The sequence below is a fragment of the Schistocerca piceifrons genome, chromosome 4 (assembly GCF_021461385.2).
Source record: "Schistocerca piceifrons isolate TAMUIC-IGC-003096 chromosome 4, iqSchPice1.1, whole genome shotgun sequence".
NCBI classification, from domain to species: domain Eukaryota; kingdom Metazoa; phylum Arthropoda; class Insecta; order Orthoptera; family Acrididae; genus Schistocerca; species Schistocerca piceifrons.
Genome location: NC_060141.1, coordinates 318,900,977 through 318,920,955, shown reverse-complemented (window position 1 = coordinate 318,920,955; position 19,979 = coordinate 318,900,977). Strand labels below are relative to the sequence as shown.

The 19,979-nt window shown below is 40.8% G+C and overlaps 1 protein-coding gene across 2 annotated transcripts in view; it reads left to right on the top strand.

Annotated features, from left to right (window-relative positions):
- LOC124796472 (endoplasmic reticulum mannosyl-oligosaccharide 1,2-alpha-mannosidase) overlaps positions 1-19,979 on the top strand; it is a 118,587-nt gene that overhangs the window by 59,968 nt on the left and 38,640 nt on the right. For both annotated transcript variants that reach the window (XM_047260700.1, XM_047260698.1), the window contains exon 6: positions 18,961-19,149. In XM_047260700.1, coding sequence (XP_047116656.1) covers positions 18,961-19,149 — 189 coding nt within the window. The remainder of the gene's footprint in view (positions 1-18,960; positions 19,150-19,979) is intronic.

The following is a 19,979-nucleotide window of genomic DNA, read 5'->3' as shown; positions in this document are numbered from 1 at the left end:
ACCCACGGCAGTTCATCTTCCTCATCAGCGGCCCAGGTCAAGGCTTCCAATTTCAGTTTGTGTCCGATCCCTTTTTTCCGAACTGGAGTCCTTGCCTTTACCACCTATACTTGATGTCCATTCACGTACACCTCCATAATGTACGCCTAAGCTGCGGCTTCGTCTGGACCTTTCACATGGCTCTAAGAACTCAGTTAACCCAGCAGCTCTCTGCTGTCACTTCCTCTTGGTTCTTGTCATGTACCAAGGCCATGAAGTGGTTTACACCGCCGGCTCAATGGCTGATGCTCACATTGGCTTCGCGTATGTCCACGGAGGACATATTGAACAACATTCTTTGCCCAATGGCTGCAGTGTTTTCACTGCTGAGCTGGTGGCTGTATCTCGTGCTCTTGAGCTTATCTGTTTATGCCCTGGGGAGTCGTTTCTTCCGTGTACTGACTCCTTGAGCAGCCTACAAGCTATCCACCAGTGCTACCGTCGTCATCCTTTTGTAGCGACCATCCAGGAGCCCATCTATGCCCTGGAACGGTCCAGTGATGTTTGTGTGGACCCCAAGTCACATTGGAATCCCAGGCAACGAACTTGCCAACAGGCTGGCCAAATTGGCTACACAAAAACTGCTGATGGAGATCGGCTTCTCTGCGACTGACATGTGGTCTGTACTATGCCGCAAGGTTTTGTGGCTTTGGGAGATGAAATGGCATAACCTCACTACGCGCACAACAAACTGTGTGCCATTAAGGAGACTACGAATGTGTGGCAGTCCTCCATACATGCCTCTCGCAGGGACTCTGTGTTTCTCTGCCAGCTCCACATTGGCCACACTTGGATGACACACGGCTACCTCCTGCACTCTGATGACCCACCTCAGTGTCGGTGCGATGCCCGGGTGACTGTGGCCCATCTCTTGGTGAGCTGTCCTTCTTTGGTTGCCCTGCGACAGACTCTTCAGTTACCAGGCTCGTGGCCATTAATTTTAGCTGACAACGCCTCATTGGCTAATTTAGTTTTATGTTTTATACGTGACGGTGGATTTTATCATTCTATATAAGTTTTCGCACATATCCTTTGTCCCTTTGTGTTCTCCACTCTAATACTAAAATGTAGACTTTCACAGCCGGAAATATCATGTCCATTATAATTATCCAGGCTGTTATGCCATGGTCGGTTGATGAATTCTGTGTCGATTCCCAACGTTTCGTCTCCGACTGCGGGAGACATCTTCAAGGGGGTCCATAGCTCAATGGAAGGTCCAACACACCCACTGGCTCGCTACTGACTGCCGCTAAATTCAGTGTTCGCGTGCTCCCACGCCGCGGCGTGACGTCACGTGTTTTGAAAACGTCAGCGCAATTGGCTGCTGTCCGTCGCCGTCGATCGCCGTTGCCATCACCCAGTAGTGGGTGGGTGGTACACATCTTCTTTAACACCGGCATCCATATGCCATTTAATTTCACACCCTCCTCCTTACGGTTGAAATTATTTGGGTGTTTAGCGATTTCTATTGCCTCCCTGTAGAGCCTTTCGTAATATCCACTTGTGGCCACTATTACTTGCGTCTCCTCGAAACGAATATTGTGGATCCCTGGCTGGAAAGCATGCTCCGCAACAGCTGATCGTTCCGTTTCTCCTCTTCTGCAATTTCCCTTATGCTCTTCCAAACGTTTAGAAACAGTTCTTTTAGTGGTACCCACATAAACATCACCACAGCTGCATGGGATCCTATACACTCCAGCTTTTTCCAGTGGTTTGCGAGCATCCTTGGCAGGCTTAAGGTATTCCTGTATCTTCCTGGTGGGCTTGTAAATTACGGTAATATTCCGCTTCATCAAGATCCTCCCTATTCTTTCCGTTACATTTTTAACAAACGACAGGAAAACCTTAGATTTTGCAGTAGCCTGTACGTCAGTATGATTTCTCCGTGGGTGCCTCAATGCACGTTTTATTTCGGCGGACGAATATCCGTTCTTCATCAGTGCATTGTGGAGACATTCCATCTCGGCGTCGAGCAACTCAGGTTCACAAATATTTCTAGCTCTGTCCGCTAACGTCTTGATAACAGCCCGCTTCTCCACTTCTGTTGTGGGTGGTGGTTCGAATCCCGGTGCAAATAACGGTCCGTGTGCGTGGGTTTGCGGTATACTGAGTGGTCCAAGCTACCATTTTCATTTCTAAAAACAAGCACATCGAGGAAATGTAACTTGCCGTCTACCTCCTCCTCCATTGTAAACTGAATTCTCGAGTTTATACTGTTCAGATGTTCATGGAACCGGCTTAGTTCCTCCCTACCATGTCTCCACAGCACAAACGTGTCATCCACGTATCGGAACCATACATTTGGTTTTTTGCTGGCAGTACCTAAGGCCTGTTCTTCGAATTTTTCCATAAAGAAGTTTGCAATTACGGGACTCAGGGGGCTTCCCATAGCCACGCCATCCGTTTGCTCATAAAACTGTTCATTCCACTTGAAGTATGTGGTCGTCAAACAACACTTAAACAGTTCTGAAATATCGTCACGAAAAATTCGATCCAGCTGTTCCAATACATCATTAAGTGGAACCATGGTAAACAGCGATACCACATCGAAGCTGACCAATATGTCCTCTGGCTGGACCACTATGCCATTTAATCTGCTGATGAAATGTGTCGAATTCTTTATACAAAGAGTCCGAACGGCCCGCATGTGGTTTTAGCAGCGTAGTCAAAAACTTGGCTAACGAGTAGGTGGGCAAACCAATGGCACTTAGTATCGGTCTTAACGGCACATTTTCTTTATGAATTTTGGGCAACCCATAAAGCCTCGGTGGTAGTGCAACCGAAATGCAGAGACCTTTCTGTACACTCTCTTCAATGGAGGACTTTTTTATTAACTGCGTCACAGTTCTGAGAATGCTGTTAGGGGGGTCCTTATTCAGCTTCCTATATGCTTGCGGATCCAGCACATCAGTAATTTTACTCCGATAGTCGGCCACATCCATAACCACCGTTGCGCTTCCTTTGTCAGCTGGGAGAACCAAAATACTATCGTCGTCGTTCAGGAGTTTTAAAGCTCTTCTCTCACCCACAGTTAATTACTTTTCGGCGGTTTTGCATTGGCTAATATTTTTGCTGTTTCTATACGGATTTCTTCAGCTGTTACAGAATCCTCACTACGAATTCCTGCTTCTACACTGGCTATAATTTCTTCCGTGGGCACAAAACGCGGACTAACAGCAAAATTTCCTCCCTTGGCAAGCACAGATGTCTCATCGTCAGATAACGAACGTTTGGACAAATTGATAACGATCCGGGAAACGTCTAAATGCCGAACAGTCTGATTAGGTAGCAAATTATCAAACTACTTCTTCTGTCTACTAGACGTTGTCAACATACGCTTCCCCATGATATCATGCAGTAGTCTATCAATTTTATCCCAGTCACCGCTGCACAGTTTATTACTGATCATAATATGGAGAGACATTAACTTACAGTTTGTGCTTGCCAAGTCCCGTCGGGTCTGCTGAATGCGCTCTCGTAGTAAGGCCTCCTCAGTCCGTTTGAAAATGCATTGTGCCTTTCCCGAATAGAACAGTCGCTTTATCTTCAGAAACTTCGGTATAACGCCGACGGCTCTGCAATGAGACAGGAATGTGAGGGAACACAAAAGCTGCACTCTCTTCTTCTGGAGTCCTTCCGGGCGTCGCACTTCTCTTGACATCTACTCCCCGTAGAGGCGTCTGACACTAAAATGTAGACTTTCACGGCCGGAAGTATCATGTCCATTATAATTATCTGGGCTGTTATGCTGTGGTCGGTTGATGAATTCTGTGTTGATTCCCAACGTTTTGTCTCCGATTGCGAGCGACATCTTCAAGGGGGTCTGTAGCTCAATGGAAGGTCCAACACACCCACTGGCTCGCTACTGACTGCCGCTAAATTCCGTGTCCGCGCGCTCCCACGCTGACGTACAGGCTACTGCAAAATCTAAGGTTTTCCTGTCGTTTGTTAAAAATGTAACGGAAAGAATAGGGAGGATCTTGATGAAGCGAAATATTACCGTAATTTACAAGCCCACCAGGAAGATACAGGAATACCTTAAGCCTGCCAAGGACGCTCGCAAACCACTGGAAAAAGCTGGAGTGTATAGGATCCCATGCAGCTGTGGTGATGTTTATGTGGGTACCACTAAAAGAACTGTTTCTAAACGTTTGGAAGAGCATAAGGGAAATTGCAGAAGAGGAGAAACGGAACGATCAGCTGTTGCGGAGCATGCTTTCCAGCCAGGGAACCACAATATTCGTTTCGAGGAGACGCAAGTACTAGCGGCCACAAGTGGATATTACGAAAGGCTCTATAGGGAGGCAATAGAAATCGCTAAACACCCAAATAATTTCAGCCGTAAGGAGGAGGGTGTGAAATTAAACGGCATATGGATGCCGGTGTTAAAGAAGATGTGTACCACCCACCCACTACTGGGTGATGGCAATGGCGATCGACGGCGACAGACAGCGGCCAATTGCACTGATGTTCTCAAAACACGTGACGTCACGCCGCGGCGTGGGAGCGCGCGGACACGGCATTTAGCGGCAGTCAGTAGCGAGCCAGTGGGTGTGTTGGACCTTCCATTGAGCTATGGACCCCCTTGACTCGTGCGCATGCTCCCTCTTATGGCTATTTGAAGTACGGCTGTTAGCAGTATCAGCTGTAGCAACAAGCAGTCAAACACAGCCGGAAAAATTCTTCTGTGAGTCCAAGCTGCCAAATTCATGCAGATCAGTCTAAGTAGCAGTGGAGAGGACGGTAGTCTCCACGTGACCCGTGTTTAGGTTTAGTGATTTTGCTGTTTCTTCTTCATTTACAACTCTCACGTCGAATGAAAACTAAATGAATTTCTGTGGCCGAGAGCTAGCAAGTGAATTAAAATTGCCATATAATTACTAAAGACTGAAATGTTGTTAGTTTTAGTTTCCTGATTTTATTTTAATTCCAAGTTTTTGGCAGTCAAGCATTAATTGCCTTTCAGAATACTGAAGTTATTTTTGTTGATTTGCAAAAGAAATTGGCTTTTATTAGTTTTTTCCGCAGAGGCAGTCAGTTTACTTGAAATGAAACGTTTTATTCCACAGTACTGGCTAGTGTCAATTGTTTGCTCAATTAAAAGTGCCCATTTTATCCCTTGGCATGTATGGCGTTATGCCATAATAAAAAACCAAATATTACATACTGGTACTCCAAGAAAATTTGCAGCCCAAAACCACACTGAAAAGCTTAACATCTAGTTGGGGCCTATTTCTTCGTGAATCTGACCATACAAATGTGCACTTTCTGCCGAATGATGCATTTTAGTCTGGTTTACGAAAATCCTATGCTTTTGGAGTACTCTATGATGATCTGTTTCGTTTACGATGTAATGTAAGATCTCTTAATGCTATATAGGTATGAACATGTGGTATTCCTACATCAACGCAGCTGCACGTGCGCAGTAACACCGTTTTCTGGTGCTCTCTGACAACTGTTGAAACAATTCTAACAGGCCGCAGGAAAATACTGCGAATGGTGATTGAAAAGCGTTACTTTCAAAGTAAATTTCATTTTACACAAGATGAATTATGTTAAAAGTGTGTATGTGCTTTGAATTCCTTAAATCACAGAGCATTTGATTCTCATTTGAAGCTTAACACCGTGATGGCCAACCACTTAGCAGAATTTCGTGTCTAGACGTTTATGTATTATTTTAAAATTTACTTGCACATTTTTGTGATGTATATTAAAGTGTAACACGTGCAAAAAAGACAAACATTGTATGTGAAAGCTTTTCTTTTAGCTACACCTTGTGTATTAATGTAAACTATTACATCTACATCTACATGGATACTCTGCAAATTACATTTGAGTGCCTGGCAGGGGGTTCATTGAACTTTTCATATATTTATGTGTTCGCACTGGTGAACAGTGGTGCTATTGGCTGACTAAGTCACATGTCGTATGCTCTGAAGATCTGCTATTGTTGGCTGGTGAGATCACGTGACATCTGCTACGACTGGCTTAGTAAAGCGCATCGCAGTCTCGATATCAGTGCTTTGGAAACTAACGTTCTGTGTTTGGTGGAACTCAAATATACTCTTTTGTAATACAAAAATATGCAGCGTGCATGCTGCTGCTCATGAAACATCTTTCCAAAATGGGTCGGGGGGGGGGGGGGGGGGGGGGGTGGTGTTAAGTGTTAGTTCTCTGAAGCACCGAGAAGTTCTATGTTGGTGTATAAAACCTTAACCATTCAAAACGATGCTAAGTTTTATGGTTCCAAGAGAAAGTATTCTGTCACCTAACACGGAAAAAGTGTATTTTTAACCGGGACATCTGGGATTTGTGCCCCCCTCCCCCTCCCTCCCCCCCCCCATTTGTCCTTCTGTCATTCTTCTGGTTCTTCCTTTTTCCTGTTATTGTGCTGTACATCTCCTTTCTTTTCTTCTTTCCCTTGTGTAATTATTTAACCGGGAACAGGGGACCGATGACCTCGCATTTTGGTCCCCCCACCCCCACCCCCCCCCTCCCCCTCTTTAAATCAACCAACCAAGAAATAGATTTCAGGTTACCTGAGAAGCCAATATGAAACATTCATCTTCAGGACTGAAAAAGTTGTCCATAAATGGACAAAGCTCTGTATTAACAGGGACAATAAAACACAAAGAACAACCTAGAACTCCTGCAGCATGGGCCAGGGCAGTGCTGTCACTGCTGGAATACTAGTTATTCTTTGTTTTATTGTTCCTGTTAACACATGTTAATAAAATGAATATTGCACTAGACTAATTTCGGACTCCTCTGTGGGATGAGCACACAAAATTCCCATGGGTACACCATTATCTCTGTAACTGGAAACAAAATGATGCTTTCCATCAAGACTGGGTGTTGCATGAAAGACATGATGAGCGGTATTTTTTGGGCTGACGCGAGCCACACATTAAAAAATAAAACTGCAAATATCTACTGAAATACCAGAGAAAATGAACCTCGACCCTTAGGTAAGACACACTGTATAAGGATGTAGATTTGGGGTTACTGTGGTAGGCATTGTATGGTCAGTGCCTACAGAGTTAGGATGCTGACAACTCGTTCAACTGAGTTTCAAGTTTCAAGGGATGAATGCATGTTAGTGATTTTAGTAGTTTGCTCGTAAGTGCAGGTGCTAAGTGAATGATGTGCAGGAAAGTGTCTGAGCTCTGTGAATACTAGTAATAATGCCAGAACAGGAATTTAACTAGGGCGATGTGTGGTTGCTGTTGGTTATACATAAGTAACTCCTTGGGTTCATTATCACTAATGGAGTGAAGCCAGCTGACAGCATAAGTGTGTGTACCAAAATGCATGATCGGTGGTTCTGATTGAGGGCAAACTAAGAGGAATCTGCCTTCATACATGTGTAAGTGGTCAAATAGCATTTAGCATATTTGTAAAGAAATTTTGTATCAGGGATATCTACAGTTGTTGGTTTGTGTTTGAAACACATAATGGTTGAGTTAATATATACTTTTGTAGTGGAGGTTACATAAGATTGGTTAAATAAGAGGACCTCCACATTACCTCTTACTTGGAATGAGAATGAACATCAAATAAGAGGAGTTAATAGCTGATGATGTCCTCAATTGAAACAGAAATCTATTTAAAAGTTTCTAATAACAAAGATAGGTTATGTATTCTCATAAAAATGGTGGTATGTAATATGAACTGAAAAAAGAACTCTAAATAACCCAAGCTAGTGGTGCTGAGCATATAAACAGAAAGAAACACTGGAGATTATACAAATGAGTGAATTAACTAATACGTAGTAACCCTGTTACGTGTAATGGATTAGCTGTGAATTTTCTAACAAGATCTATCCATGTAATTGTTATGTAGTTTTGTAGATTTTATACCTGATATGACGACATTTGTCTGAGGTGGGGCATCTGTATAGTGTAACAAGTCACTTTGTTAAAGTGATGTGTTGTACAATGTTTTTAGGATTGATGAATGATGATCATTGACTACTGAAGAAAATTTATTTAATATAGTTTGGAAAGTGGGATATCCATGTTAAGCATGGGGTTTCTCTGTAAGTGCATGTCCACTGATGACCTCACCATTGAGTGCCCGTAAGCACCTCTGCCTGTATGTGCATGTAAATTGAATGGCAATAGAGACAGCATTGCTACTGGGCAGGGTGACATTGCAGCAGCTCGTGTTTGGCCACACTTGCCGTTCTTAACCCTTAGTTCGTAACATCCATCTCATAGGCGAATACAAGCTTTCTCAATGCATTGTTGGCGCACATACATTGTCAGTTTGATCCAATATTTTGACTATGCTTCAGTCATGAGTTGAACTACTTATTGTGTAGGCGTCATTGTTTCATTTCCACTATAGTATTGTTTTCCTTGTGCACACGTGTCAGCAAAATTGTCTCACAGACAGATATTACTGTAAAGGTAAGAATTTCACTCTGACCAGTGGACAGATATTACTTTAAATGAGTATTTTTTGTGTTATATTCCTTACTTCCCAAATATCTCTCTATTTATAGTTGGCTTCTATTGGAGGGATACCTGGTGTATCACAAAGAACCAAAAGAATGGTGCAGATGGCTTTAGAGCAGTTTGAGGAGAGCTTTAATGATTATCATTTGGATAATTCTTGTGTTCCTGAAGAAGATCGGCTATCAGATTCAGATGATGGCAGTAATTCTGAGATAGATGTGAGTGATGTTCTTAACTTGTCTAAGAATGAAGGTAGTGTTGATTCTGTTCAGAATAGAGGAAATGATTACACCACATCTGACATAGCTTACCATGGCAAGATGAACTGTATCGTTTGGAGTTTCAAAACACCCATTTGCTGCACTAAGACACCCCACAAAAATATAATAAAAATTAGATTGTTGTCATGGTTAAGCCCTGCCAATCAGTTAAGTAATGATCCAGACTTAGAAGAAATATGACATTTGTTTTTCAACACTGAGATTTTGGATGAGATTGTAGTACATACCAACTCAAAACTGCGAGTCATAAGTAATAAATTAAAGAATCTTTCCTCCTCCAGTTATAAAGATACAGACAAAACTGAAATTGAGACATTGATTGGTTTGGTGGTTTTATGTTCCATATTCAAAGCTGGACATGAAAAACTGGCATAACTTTTTGCAAATGACTGTACCGAATGTCCCATTTTTTATGCAACCATGTCTGTAAAATTACATGAAGTTTTACTGATGGCACTCGGATTTGATGATGCATCTAATCGTGAACAAAGAAAAAGATATGAACTTGCTGCAGCTGTGTCCAAGATTTTCAACATCTTTATTTCTAACTGTCAGAAGACATACTCCATTGGAGCTCATGCTTTTGTTGTTGAGGGACTAATACCATTTAGAGGCAAATGCCGATTCAGAACACACATACGCAAGAAACCTGCTAAACGTAGCATAAAAGTCGCGTGTCACAGAGCTGCACACTCATCATATTTATATAATGCTTATATTTATGTGGAGAATGATAATGATGGAACAACATTATCAGAAGAAGAGAAAAATTTCTAAAAGCTGACTCAGTCCGTGATTCTTCTTTCCAAATGTGTGTGAACAAACAGGAATATCTTGGTAGACAGTTGGTTTTCCTCCATTTAATTGTGTAAGAAGCTACTAAAAAACAAGTTGACATATGATGGAACTCAAAATCCAACAAAAGAGAAGTTCCAAAAGAGTTTGTTTCTTCCCGACCTGAAGAAAGAAGTGGGCTCCAGTTTTTATGGTTTCAGCAAAGATATTACACAATTATCTTTTGTTCAAAAAAATAAATAAATAAATAAATCTGGGGCAGTTGTAATGTTTTTTTCAATGCACCACTCTGCATATACCCATAAAAAAGTAACAGACCATCAATTATTAATTTCTATAATGCCCCGAAATCTGGCATAGACACTCTATACATGATGTGCAGCACCTTTTCAGATAACTAGTGAATGAGGAGAAGGCCATTGGCAATATCTTACTTTCTAAGATCAGTGAGTTGCGCAAATGCCTGTGTTATGTATTAACATAAGGGTACAATTTCAAGATTTGAGTTCATGAAGAACATAGGGATGAGCTTAATCAGAAGACATTACAAAGAAGGCTTGTAACAGGACATCCTCCTCTAGCATTACTTTCCCTCAACAGTATTGTGCTGTATTGTATTGTATTGTATCGTATTGTATTGTATTGTACTGTACTGTACTGTACTGTACTGTATTAAACTGGGGACCTAGAAACAACGGAGAGGCTTTGTCCCACTGTAGCCCTCAGTGTTTCACAACCCCACAACAGGGCACAGCAGTCCACCCCACCACCCCACACCGAACTCAGGGTTATTGTGCGGTTCGGCCCCTAGTGGACCCCCACCCAGGAACGTCTCATACCAGACGATTGTAACCCCAAATGTGTGCGTGGTAGAGTAATTATGGTGTACACGTATATGGAAACAGTTTTTGCACAGCAATCACCAACACACTGTAACTGAGGCAGAATAGGGAAACCAGCCGGCATTCGCTGAGGCAGATGGAAAATCTCCTTAAAAACCATCCATAGGCTGGTCAGCACACCAGACCTTGACACTAATATGCCAGGTGGAGTTTAGATTTGTGCCGGGAACCGGCATGCCTTCGAGCTCAGGATCCTCAATAGTAGTTGTCTGTACCAGTAAATTTTCAAATTTTGGCCATGTCAGTATTATCTCAGTTGCTTTTCTGAAAACTTTCATATAATTTTATATACAGTATGTTATATTTCAGGCTGAAAGTTATGAAAAGGAATTGCTTTCTGAAATATTTTAATTTCGATGATATAATCAAAAAGTACTAGTTCTGAATGTACAGCTAAAATTATTTTTTCAGAAACATTTGAAATTACGAATTAATTGCACGCTTGAAATTTCTATTATTAATTACCCAATCCTGTACTGTTTACTATGTTTATTTCTGGATTCATTTATCTACATCTACATCCATACTCCGCAATCCACCTGACGGTGTGTGGCGGGGGGTACCCTGAGCACCTCTATCGGTTCTCCCTTCTATTCCAGTCTCATATTGTTCGTGGGAAGAAGGACTGTCGGTATGCTTCTGTGTGGGCTCTAATCTCTCTGATTTTATCCTCATGGTCTCTTTGCGAGATATACGTAGGAGGGAGCAATATACTGCTTGACTCTTCGGTGAAGGTATGTTCTCGAAACTTTAACAAAAGCCCGTACCGAGCTACTGAGCGTCTCTCCTGCAAAGTCTTCCACTGGAGTTTATCTATCGTCTCGATAACGCTTTGGCGATTACTAAATGATCCTGTAACGAAGCGCGCTGCTCTCCGTTGGATCTTCTCTATCTCTTCTATCAACCCTGCTGATCAGTATTCAAGCAGTGGGCGAACAAGCGTACTGTAACCTACTTCCTTTGTTTTCGGATTGCATTTCCTTAGGATTCTTCCAATGAATCTCAGTCTGGCATCTGCTTTACCGACGATCAACTTTATATGATCATTCCATTTTAAATCACTCCTAATGCGTACTCCCAGATAATTTGTGGAATTAACTGCTTCCAGTTGCTGACCTGCTATTTTGTAGCTAAATGATAAGGGATCTATCTTTCTATGTATTCGCAGCACATTACACTTGTCTACATTGAGATTCAATTGCCATTCCCTGCACCGTGCGTCAATTCGCTGCAGATCCTCCTGCATTTCAGTACAATTTTCCATTGTTACAACCTCTCGATACACCACAGCATTATCTGCAAAAAGCCTCAGTGAACTTCCGATGTCATCCACAAGGTCATTTATGTATATTGTGAATAGCAACGGTCCTATGACACTCCCCAGCGGGACACCTGAAATCAATCTTACTTCGGAAGACTTCTCTCCATTGAGAATGACATGCTGCATTCTTATTTATGAAATAATAATCGAAATTAATAATGAAACAAAAACTAGTAGGAATTCATTTGTTAAGAAAAATTGTAAACCCTTTGGAATATTGTTATTTCTGCAGTGTGTGGAAATCGTGAGCTTGCATCTGATGTGATTAGACATATTTTTGTATAATAGGTGCGAGCAATGTAATTTCAGCTTTGTTAATGTGAAAAATCAAAATACTGTATGATATACTGAAATGTGAGAAAATCAGTGGAAAATATATTTACATAAAAAATTAAGCAACGACAATCTTCCAATTTATTTAGTTCAAACCAACCATGAGGACCTGATGTTAGATTTTCAGCTTTAATATCAAACCCATAGACAATATGAGCTGGCACCATCTCAACATCACAAGCTAAGTAAACTTGGAAGTTTATTGTAATCTACGCTCCTCCCAAATCTTCATAAAAGACTTTGCTTATTAATTACTTGGTCTGGGCATTGTTTATTATGGACAATAAATGGAAGGAAGGAAGGATGGGGGCATTACAGGCTCCAGATTAAGAACTTACCATATGAACATAGGAAAACTGTTTCAAATATTTTGGGTGAAGAGTAGCGAGATGGTGAGCCACAAAAAAGAGAGCGACAAGCTAGAAAAGAGAAAACACTGTCATTACTGGCCCTACACGTGGAACAGAATGACAGCATACAAGTGCGTGAAATGTGATAAACCCCCTTGCTTAAAGTCTGCCATGAAAATACGTAAAGTATGTGCACAAACTTCTAATTTTTTTCTTTACTTCCACATTTATTGAAATACCTGAGAAAACACGTCAACTTTACAAACTATTTAATTGGAAATGGTAATATTTAATTTTTTGGATTTTGCAAAAGAATAAAGAAGTTTTAAACTATTTCACGAAGAAAAGACATGTAATTTTTGCATATTGTAATGCAATTTATGATGTAAACACAATATAAATATTAGTATTAATATTTCATCACTTTTAAATTGCTATTTATTTTCAATATTTACTAAAGTGGGCATAAATTGCAAAATTTGGTAATCTCAGTCTCCCAGACAGATGTTAGCATTAGCGCATATTTTTTACAAGTTGCCAATTAAGGGTTAAGTTTTCTCCGTGCAGCGGATCAACGCCTCAGAGTTGTGCTGGCCTCCTTAGAAGAAGACCGCCATGAAAATGCATAACAAAAGTCATGAAATAAAAGATGTTCGAGAGTGGAGTCTGTAATTGTAACTCTGTTCACTGTGAATGTAATTGAAATATATGTGTCAAGCAGAAATTGTTTGAAGTTGTTTCCTGATTTAAAAAGTTGTTATAATATATGTGGTTTATGAAAGAAGGAAATTCTCTCATTTAGTAGTGTGCAGAAACTAGTCTGTCGTCAAGTTTCCAGCACTCAGAAGCAGCCCAGAAAGGAAAAGTAAATGGTATGAGACATATATAAAATATAGCCAGATGCCGATTTGGAGGAAGGGAATGAGAGAGAGAGAGAGAGAGATTTTAAAGTCAAGCTGTAGGTAACAAGAAAAGAGAATTTTGACATTAACAGCTAACATATTGCATTACTAAGCAAAAACTGTCACAGATGTAACCAGGAAACATTTCAGGGTTATGAACAGAAAGGTAAGTATTATGGACAAAAGGAAAATACTGAATTTGGAGTAGAAGCAACAAATTTTAAATTGTAGTTGTGTAAGTGTATTAATAAAGTTTTATTTAATACACCTATTGGAGCCATGGATATATGATAGTAAAGTGAATGCCTGAAGGAATTTTCGATGCTTTTTCAGTCACAAAGTTCCTGGAGAGACGACTTTGTTCTATTTATTGATTTAACATAAGACCAAAATTTCTAAAGACCTTCTTTCAGATCAGTAGGCAGAACTTCAATTTTGAATTCATTGAGTGTTTCACACATGGCTCAAAAAATTCAAAAGAAAGGAAACCCCGCAATCAGACCCTGAAGCCCATGTGATACGACCAACCGCCATTTGATCCTTAGTCATTCATCATAGGATGAAGTACCAAGGGGCATGGGGTCAACATACCACACTCCTGGCCGTTAACATTTTGATCTTGGCTCACCTTACACTTTTTTGCTTTCATTCAGTTTGTTTGTTTTGAGACTTTGGCTACACGAAATCTGCAGTGGAGCTCTCATTGCTTTCTAACAAAGCTGTCTTAGCACATTGAATCTTTATCGTCTCTTCCAACTTTGCTCAGCACAAACCTGTCGAAGGAGTATTGTACAACATGAGAGTTCCCACCTTTGCAATTTAGAAGGAATTGCACAGATGGGAACTCTCTCTGCCATATATCCTACATTTTTGTAACCCTCTTCGACTCAATCTTCGGTAGTCACTGTCCTTCACCTAACTATCCCCTTCCCTGTTCCCACTCCAGCACTACACAGTCTTCTGTCCACCAGTGTACCCACAGTCTTTTTACTTCTCTGTTTTCCCACTCCACTCACCCCCCCCCCCCCCCACCCCTTTCCTTCTAACCTCACAAATGCACCAAGCCTTCCTACCCTGTCCCCACCGTGTTCCCATGTGCTCTCACAAGCAGCACTTTACAGTCTCACACCCCTACTGTGGTATACTTTCCACTCCCCACCTCAGCCTCCTTACCCTCTCCAGAAAGACTGCTTCTCCCATCATCCACTGTTGTTCCCAAGATTATATATATACATATTAGAGGGAAACATTCCACGTGGAAAAAATATATCTAAAAACAAACATTCTGTAACTTACCAAACAAAAGCGTTGGTACGTTGATAGAGACAATAACAAACACACACACAAATTTCAAGCTTTCGCAACCCACGGTTGCTTCATCAAGAAAGAGGGAAGGAGAGGGAAAGACGAAAGGATGTGGGTTTTAAGGGAGAGGGTAAGGAGTCACTCCAATCCCAGGAGCGGAAAGACTTACCTTAGGGGAAAAAGGGACAGGTATACACTCGCGCACACACACACACACACACACACACACACACACACACACACACACACACACACACACACACACATATATCCATCCGCACATGTGTGGTACTGCAAACGGCTGAAAGCAAGGGGAAACTACAGCCGTAATTTTTCCCAAGGGCATGCAGCTTTACTGTATGATTTAATGATGATGGTGTCCTCTTGGGTAAAATATTCCGGAGGTAAAATAGTCCCCCATTCGGATCTCCGGGCAGGGACTACTCAAGAGGATGTCGTTATGAGGAGAAAGAATACTGGCATTCTACGGGTCAGAGCGTGGAATGTCAGATCCCTTAATCGGGAAGGTAGGTTAGAAAATTTATAAAGGGAAATGGATAGGTTAAAGTTAGATATAGTGGGAATTAGTGAAGTTTGGAGGCAGGAGGAACAAGACTTTTGGTCAGGTGAATACAGGGTTATAAATACAAAATCAAATAGGGTAATGCAGGAGTAGGTTTAATAATGAATAAAAAAATAGGAGTGCGGGTAAGCTACTACAAACAGCATAGTGAACGCATTATTGTGGCCAAGATAGACACGAAGCCCAAACCTACTACAGTAGTATAAGTTTATATACCAACTAGCTCTGCAGATGATGAAGAAATTGATGAAATATATGATGAGATAAAAGAAATTATTCAGGTAGTGAAGGGAGACAAAAATTTAATAGTCATGGGTGACTGGGAAAAGGAGGAGAAGGAAACGTAGTAGGTGAATATGGATTGGGGCTAAGCAATGAAAGAGGAAGCCGCCTGGTAGAATTTTGCACAGAGCATAACTTAATCATAGCTAACACTTGGTTCAAGAATCATGAAAGAAGGTTGTATACATGGAAGAACCCTGGAGATACTAGAAGGTTTCAGATAGATAATATAATGGTAAGACAGAGATTTAGGAACCAGGTTTTAAATTAAGACATTTCCAGGGGCAGATGTGGACTCTGACCACAATCTATTGGTTATGAACTGTAGATTAAAACTGAAGAAACTGCAAAAAGGTGGCAATTTAAGGAGATGAAACCCGGATAAACTGAAAGAACTAAAAGTTGGACAGAGTTTCAGGGAGAGCACAAGGGAACAATTGACAGGAATAGGGGAAAGAAAATACAGTAGAAGAAGAATGGGTAGCTTTGAGGGATGAAATACTGAAGGCAACAGAGGATCAAGTAGGTAAAAAGACGAGGGCTAGTAGAAATCCTTGAGTAACAGAAGAGATACTGAATTTAATTTATGAAAGGAGAAAATACAAAAATGCAGTAAATCAGTAAATGAAGCAGGCAAAAAGGAATACAAACGTCTCAAAAATGAGATCGACAGGAAGTGCAAAATGGCTAAGCAGGGATGGCTAGAGGACAAATGTAAGGGTGTAGAGCCATCTATCACTAGGGGTAAGATAGATACTGCCTACAGGAAAATTAAAGAGACCTTTGGAGAAAAGAGAATCACTTGCATGAATATCAAGAGCTTAGATGGAACCCCAGTTCTAAGCAAAGAAGGGAAAGCAGAAAGATGAAAGGAGTATATAGAGGGTCTATACAGGGGCGATGTTCTTCAGGACAATATTATGGAAATGGAAGAGGATGTAGATGAAGATGAAATGGGAGATATGATACTGCGTGAAGAGTTTGACAGAGCACTGAAAGACCTAAGTTGAAACAAGGCCCCAGGAGTAGACAACATTCCATTAGAACTACTGACAGCCTTGGGAGAGCCAGTCCTGACAAAACTCTACCATCTGGTGAGCAAGATGTATGAGGCAGGCGAAATTCCCTCAGACTTCAAGAAGAATATAATAATTCCAATTCCAAAGAAAGCAGGTGTTGGCAGATGTGAAAATTACCGAACTAGCAGTTTAATAAGTCACAGCTGCAAAATACTAACACGAATTCTTTACAGATGAATTGGAAAACTGGTAGAAGCGGACCTCGGGGAAGATCAGTTTGGACTCCGTAGAAGTGTTGGAACACGTGAGGCAATACTGACACTACGACTTATCTTAGAAGCTAGATTAAGGAAAGGCAAACCTACGTTTCTAGCATTTGTAGACTTAGAGAAAGCTTTTGACAATGTTGACTGTAATACTCTCTTTCAAACTCTGAAGGTGGCTGGGGTAAAAGACAGGGAACGAAAGGCTATTTACAATTTGTTCAGAAATCAGGTGGCAGTTATAAGAGTCGAGGGACATGAAAGGGAAGCAGTGGTTGGGAAGGAAGTGAGACAGGGTTGTAGCCTCTCCCCGATGCTATTCAATCTGTATATTGAGCAAGCAGTAAAGGAAACAAAAGAAAAGTTCGGAGTAGGTATTAAAATCCATGGAGAAGAAATAAAAACTTTGAGGTTCGCCGAAGACATTGTAATTCTGTCAGAGACAGCAAAGGACTTGGAAGAGCAATTGAACGGATTGGACAGTGTCTTGAAAGGAGGGTATAAGATGAACATCAACAAAAGCAAAACGAGGATAATGGAATGTAGTTGAATTAAGTTGGTTGGTGCTGAGGGAAACAGATTAGGAAATGAGACACTTAAAGTAGTAAAGGAGTTTTGCTATTTGGGGAGCAAAATAACTGATGATGGTCAAAGTAGAGAGGACATAAAATGTAGACTGGCAATGGCAAGGAAAGCGTTTCTGAAGAAGAGAAATTTGTTAACATTGAGTATAGATTTAAATGTCAGAAAGTCATTTCTGAAAGTATTTGTATGGAGTGTAGCCATGTATGGAAGTGAAACATGGATGATAAATAGTTTGGACAAGAAGAGAATAGAAGCTTTCGAAATGTGGTGCTTCAGAAGAATGCTGAAGATTAGCTGGGTAGATCACGTAACTTATGAGGAGGTATTGAATAGAATTGGGGAGAAGAGGAGTTTATGGCACAACTTGACTAAAAGAAGGGATCAGTTGGTATGAAATGTTCTGAGGCATCAAGGGATCACCAATTTAGTACTGGAGGGCAGCATGGAGAGTAAAAATCATAGAGGGAGACCAAGAGATGAATACACTAAGCAGATTCAGAAGGATGTAGGTTGCAGTAGGTACTGGGAGAGTAGCATGGAGAGTTGCATCAAACCAGTCTCAGGACTGAAAACCACAACTACAACATCTGTGTGTATACCTATGGAACGATTGAAAGTATAACAACAGCTTTAATAATCATAAGGAAAGCAGATGCCAGACTGACATTCATTGGAGGACTCCTCAGGCAGCATAGTCAGCCCAGTGAGGAAGTATCTCACAGAACTCTCATTTAATCAGTACTTGAAATATTACTCATACTAGATAGGATTCATAGAGGAAACAGAAAAGATTCAAAGAAGAGAAGGTAAGTTTGTTACAGGTTTATTTAGTAAGCATGAATGTTTCGCAGAGATGTTCATTCAGCTCCAATGGCAGATGCTACAAGAGAGATGCTCATCAAGGTGTGGTTTACTGTTTAAGTTCTTTCTTAGAAGAGTCACTAGGATAATGCTTATTTCTACATAGATCTCGCAGAAAGAAAATTAAGGTGAAGTTACAGAAATTTGAGCTCACATGGACAGTGGTACACATCCTGTGCCACGCACCGTAAGATGGCTTCCAAAGTATGGATGTTAGAAGTAGTTTGTAGTTTTTCATGTTCACCATTGTGGAACTTTTATTTTTATTTATGTTATTAACTGTCTTGAAAGCCACTTGAAATTTGTGTATCACAAACTTAATGGACAGTGACTTACAATGATGTGCATGATCAGTGTCTGTTCACTTGTACAGTATGTCTAAAATATGCTGTAAAAATTCCTAACTGAAGGACTTGGTGGATTGGACTGTATGCCGGAGGAACAAAAGGAAATATCACCTTAAGAAAGACTATACGTAATAAATGTATTGTGATGTCTGTATATACCACTGAATTAAGTTGTTGTGATACCTTTCAGACTGTTAGCCGATTTCTTAGTTTACTTTGACACTTGTGCCTTGGACATCTTCATATAATTATGTCTTTGTTATGCAGGTAGTAACCTCCTTAAACAGATGTTGATCACATGTAGAGAGTATTAATTCACATTAATTCTTGCAGGTAGACTTGGGGACAAGACTATTACCATGTTTCTCAACTGAATCTGGAGTACCATATTCTGATGTCAATTTAGCTACCCATAAGGCACATTCACCCAAATGGAGTCCTGACAGCAGCACATCAGAAGTTACAACTATACAATTAGAATTCAGAGATCTCAGTAGAAGTACAGGTGATACAAGGTTTGAGGTATGGCAAATATCCTTGTTTTTCTGAAAATTCTTTGACTGTTAATAACCTTGTTAGCATTCAGTGCTTGTGAATTATGCTCAGCTGTATATGAAGTGCAAACATTTGCGTGAAAAGTAAAATTAACTCAAGAAAATTGTAATATTGCTAGAATACACAATGGCTGATAACTACTTACCTTCACAATGTGAAATTACAAATACTGCTTATATTTCAGAAGTACAGGAGACAACTCACCAAAAAGCAAAAATATCAAGTTCTCGACAAGGGACACACGAGAGAGAGAGAGAGAGAGAGAGAGAGAGAGAGAGAGAGAGAGAGAAAACACGAACTTGCTACCTTTGGAATAAATCCTTTCTCAAGCTGGAGCATTCATGTGCATGTGCCACCTTCCCCCCCCCCCCCCTCACACACACACACACACACACACACACACACACACACACACACACACACATGGGTGTCTGCTGGTGCAATGAGTAGTGTAGCCTCAAAAAAGCTAACAAGTATTGCTGTATTGTGTGTCACTGTCAGTGACTCAAACTTGTTGTTTTCAGTGGTGAGTGGTCTCCTTATTATTAAGTGTTCACATTCTGCTAGAAATTTCTACTATAAAAACTACTGATAGATACATTTAAAAGTAAATAAATCCTATTACTTATCTGGTATAGAGCGGAAGTTGAATGCTTGCCGAAGCAAACAAGCAAACCCACCTTGATGGATGATAGAGGGCAGTGTTGTCAAAGAACTGCACTCACCTAGTGAGTGCACCACCATCTTGCCACATGAATACAACGGCCAGTAGTGTCCCTTGTGGCTGGCATAAATAC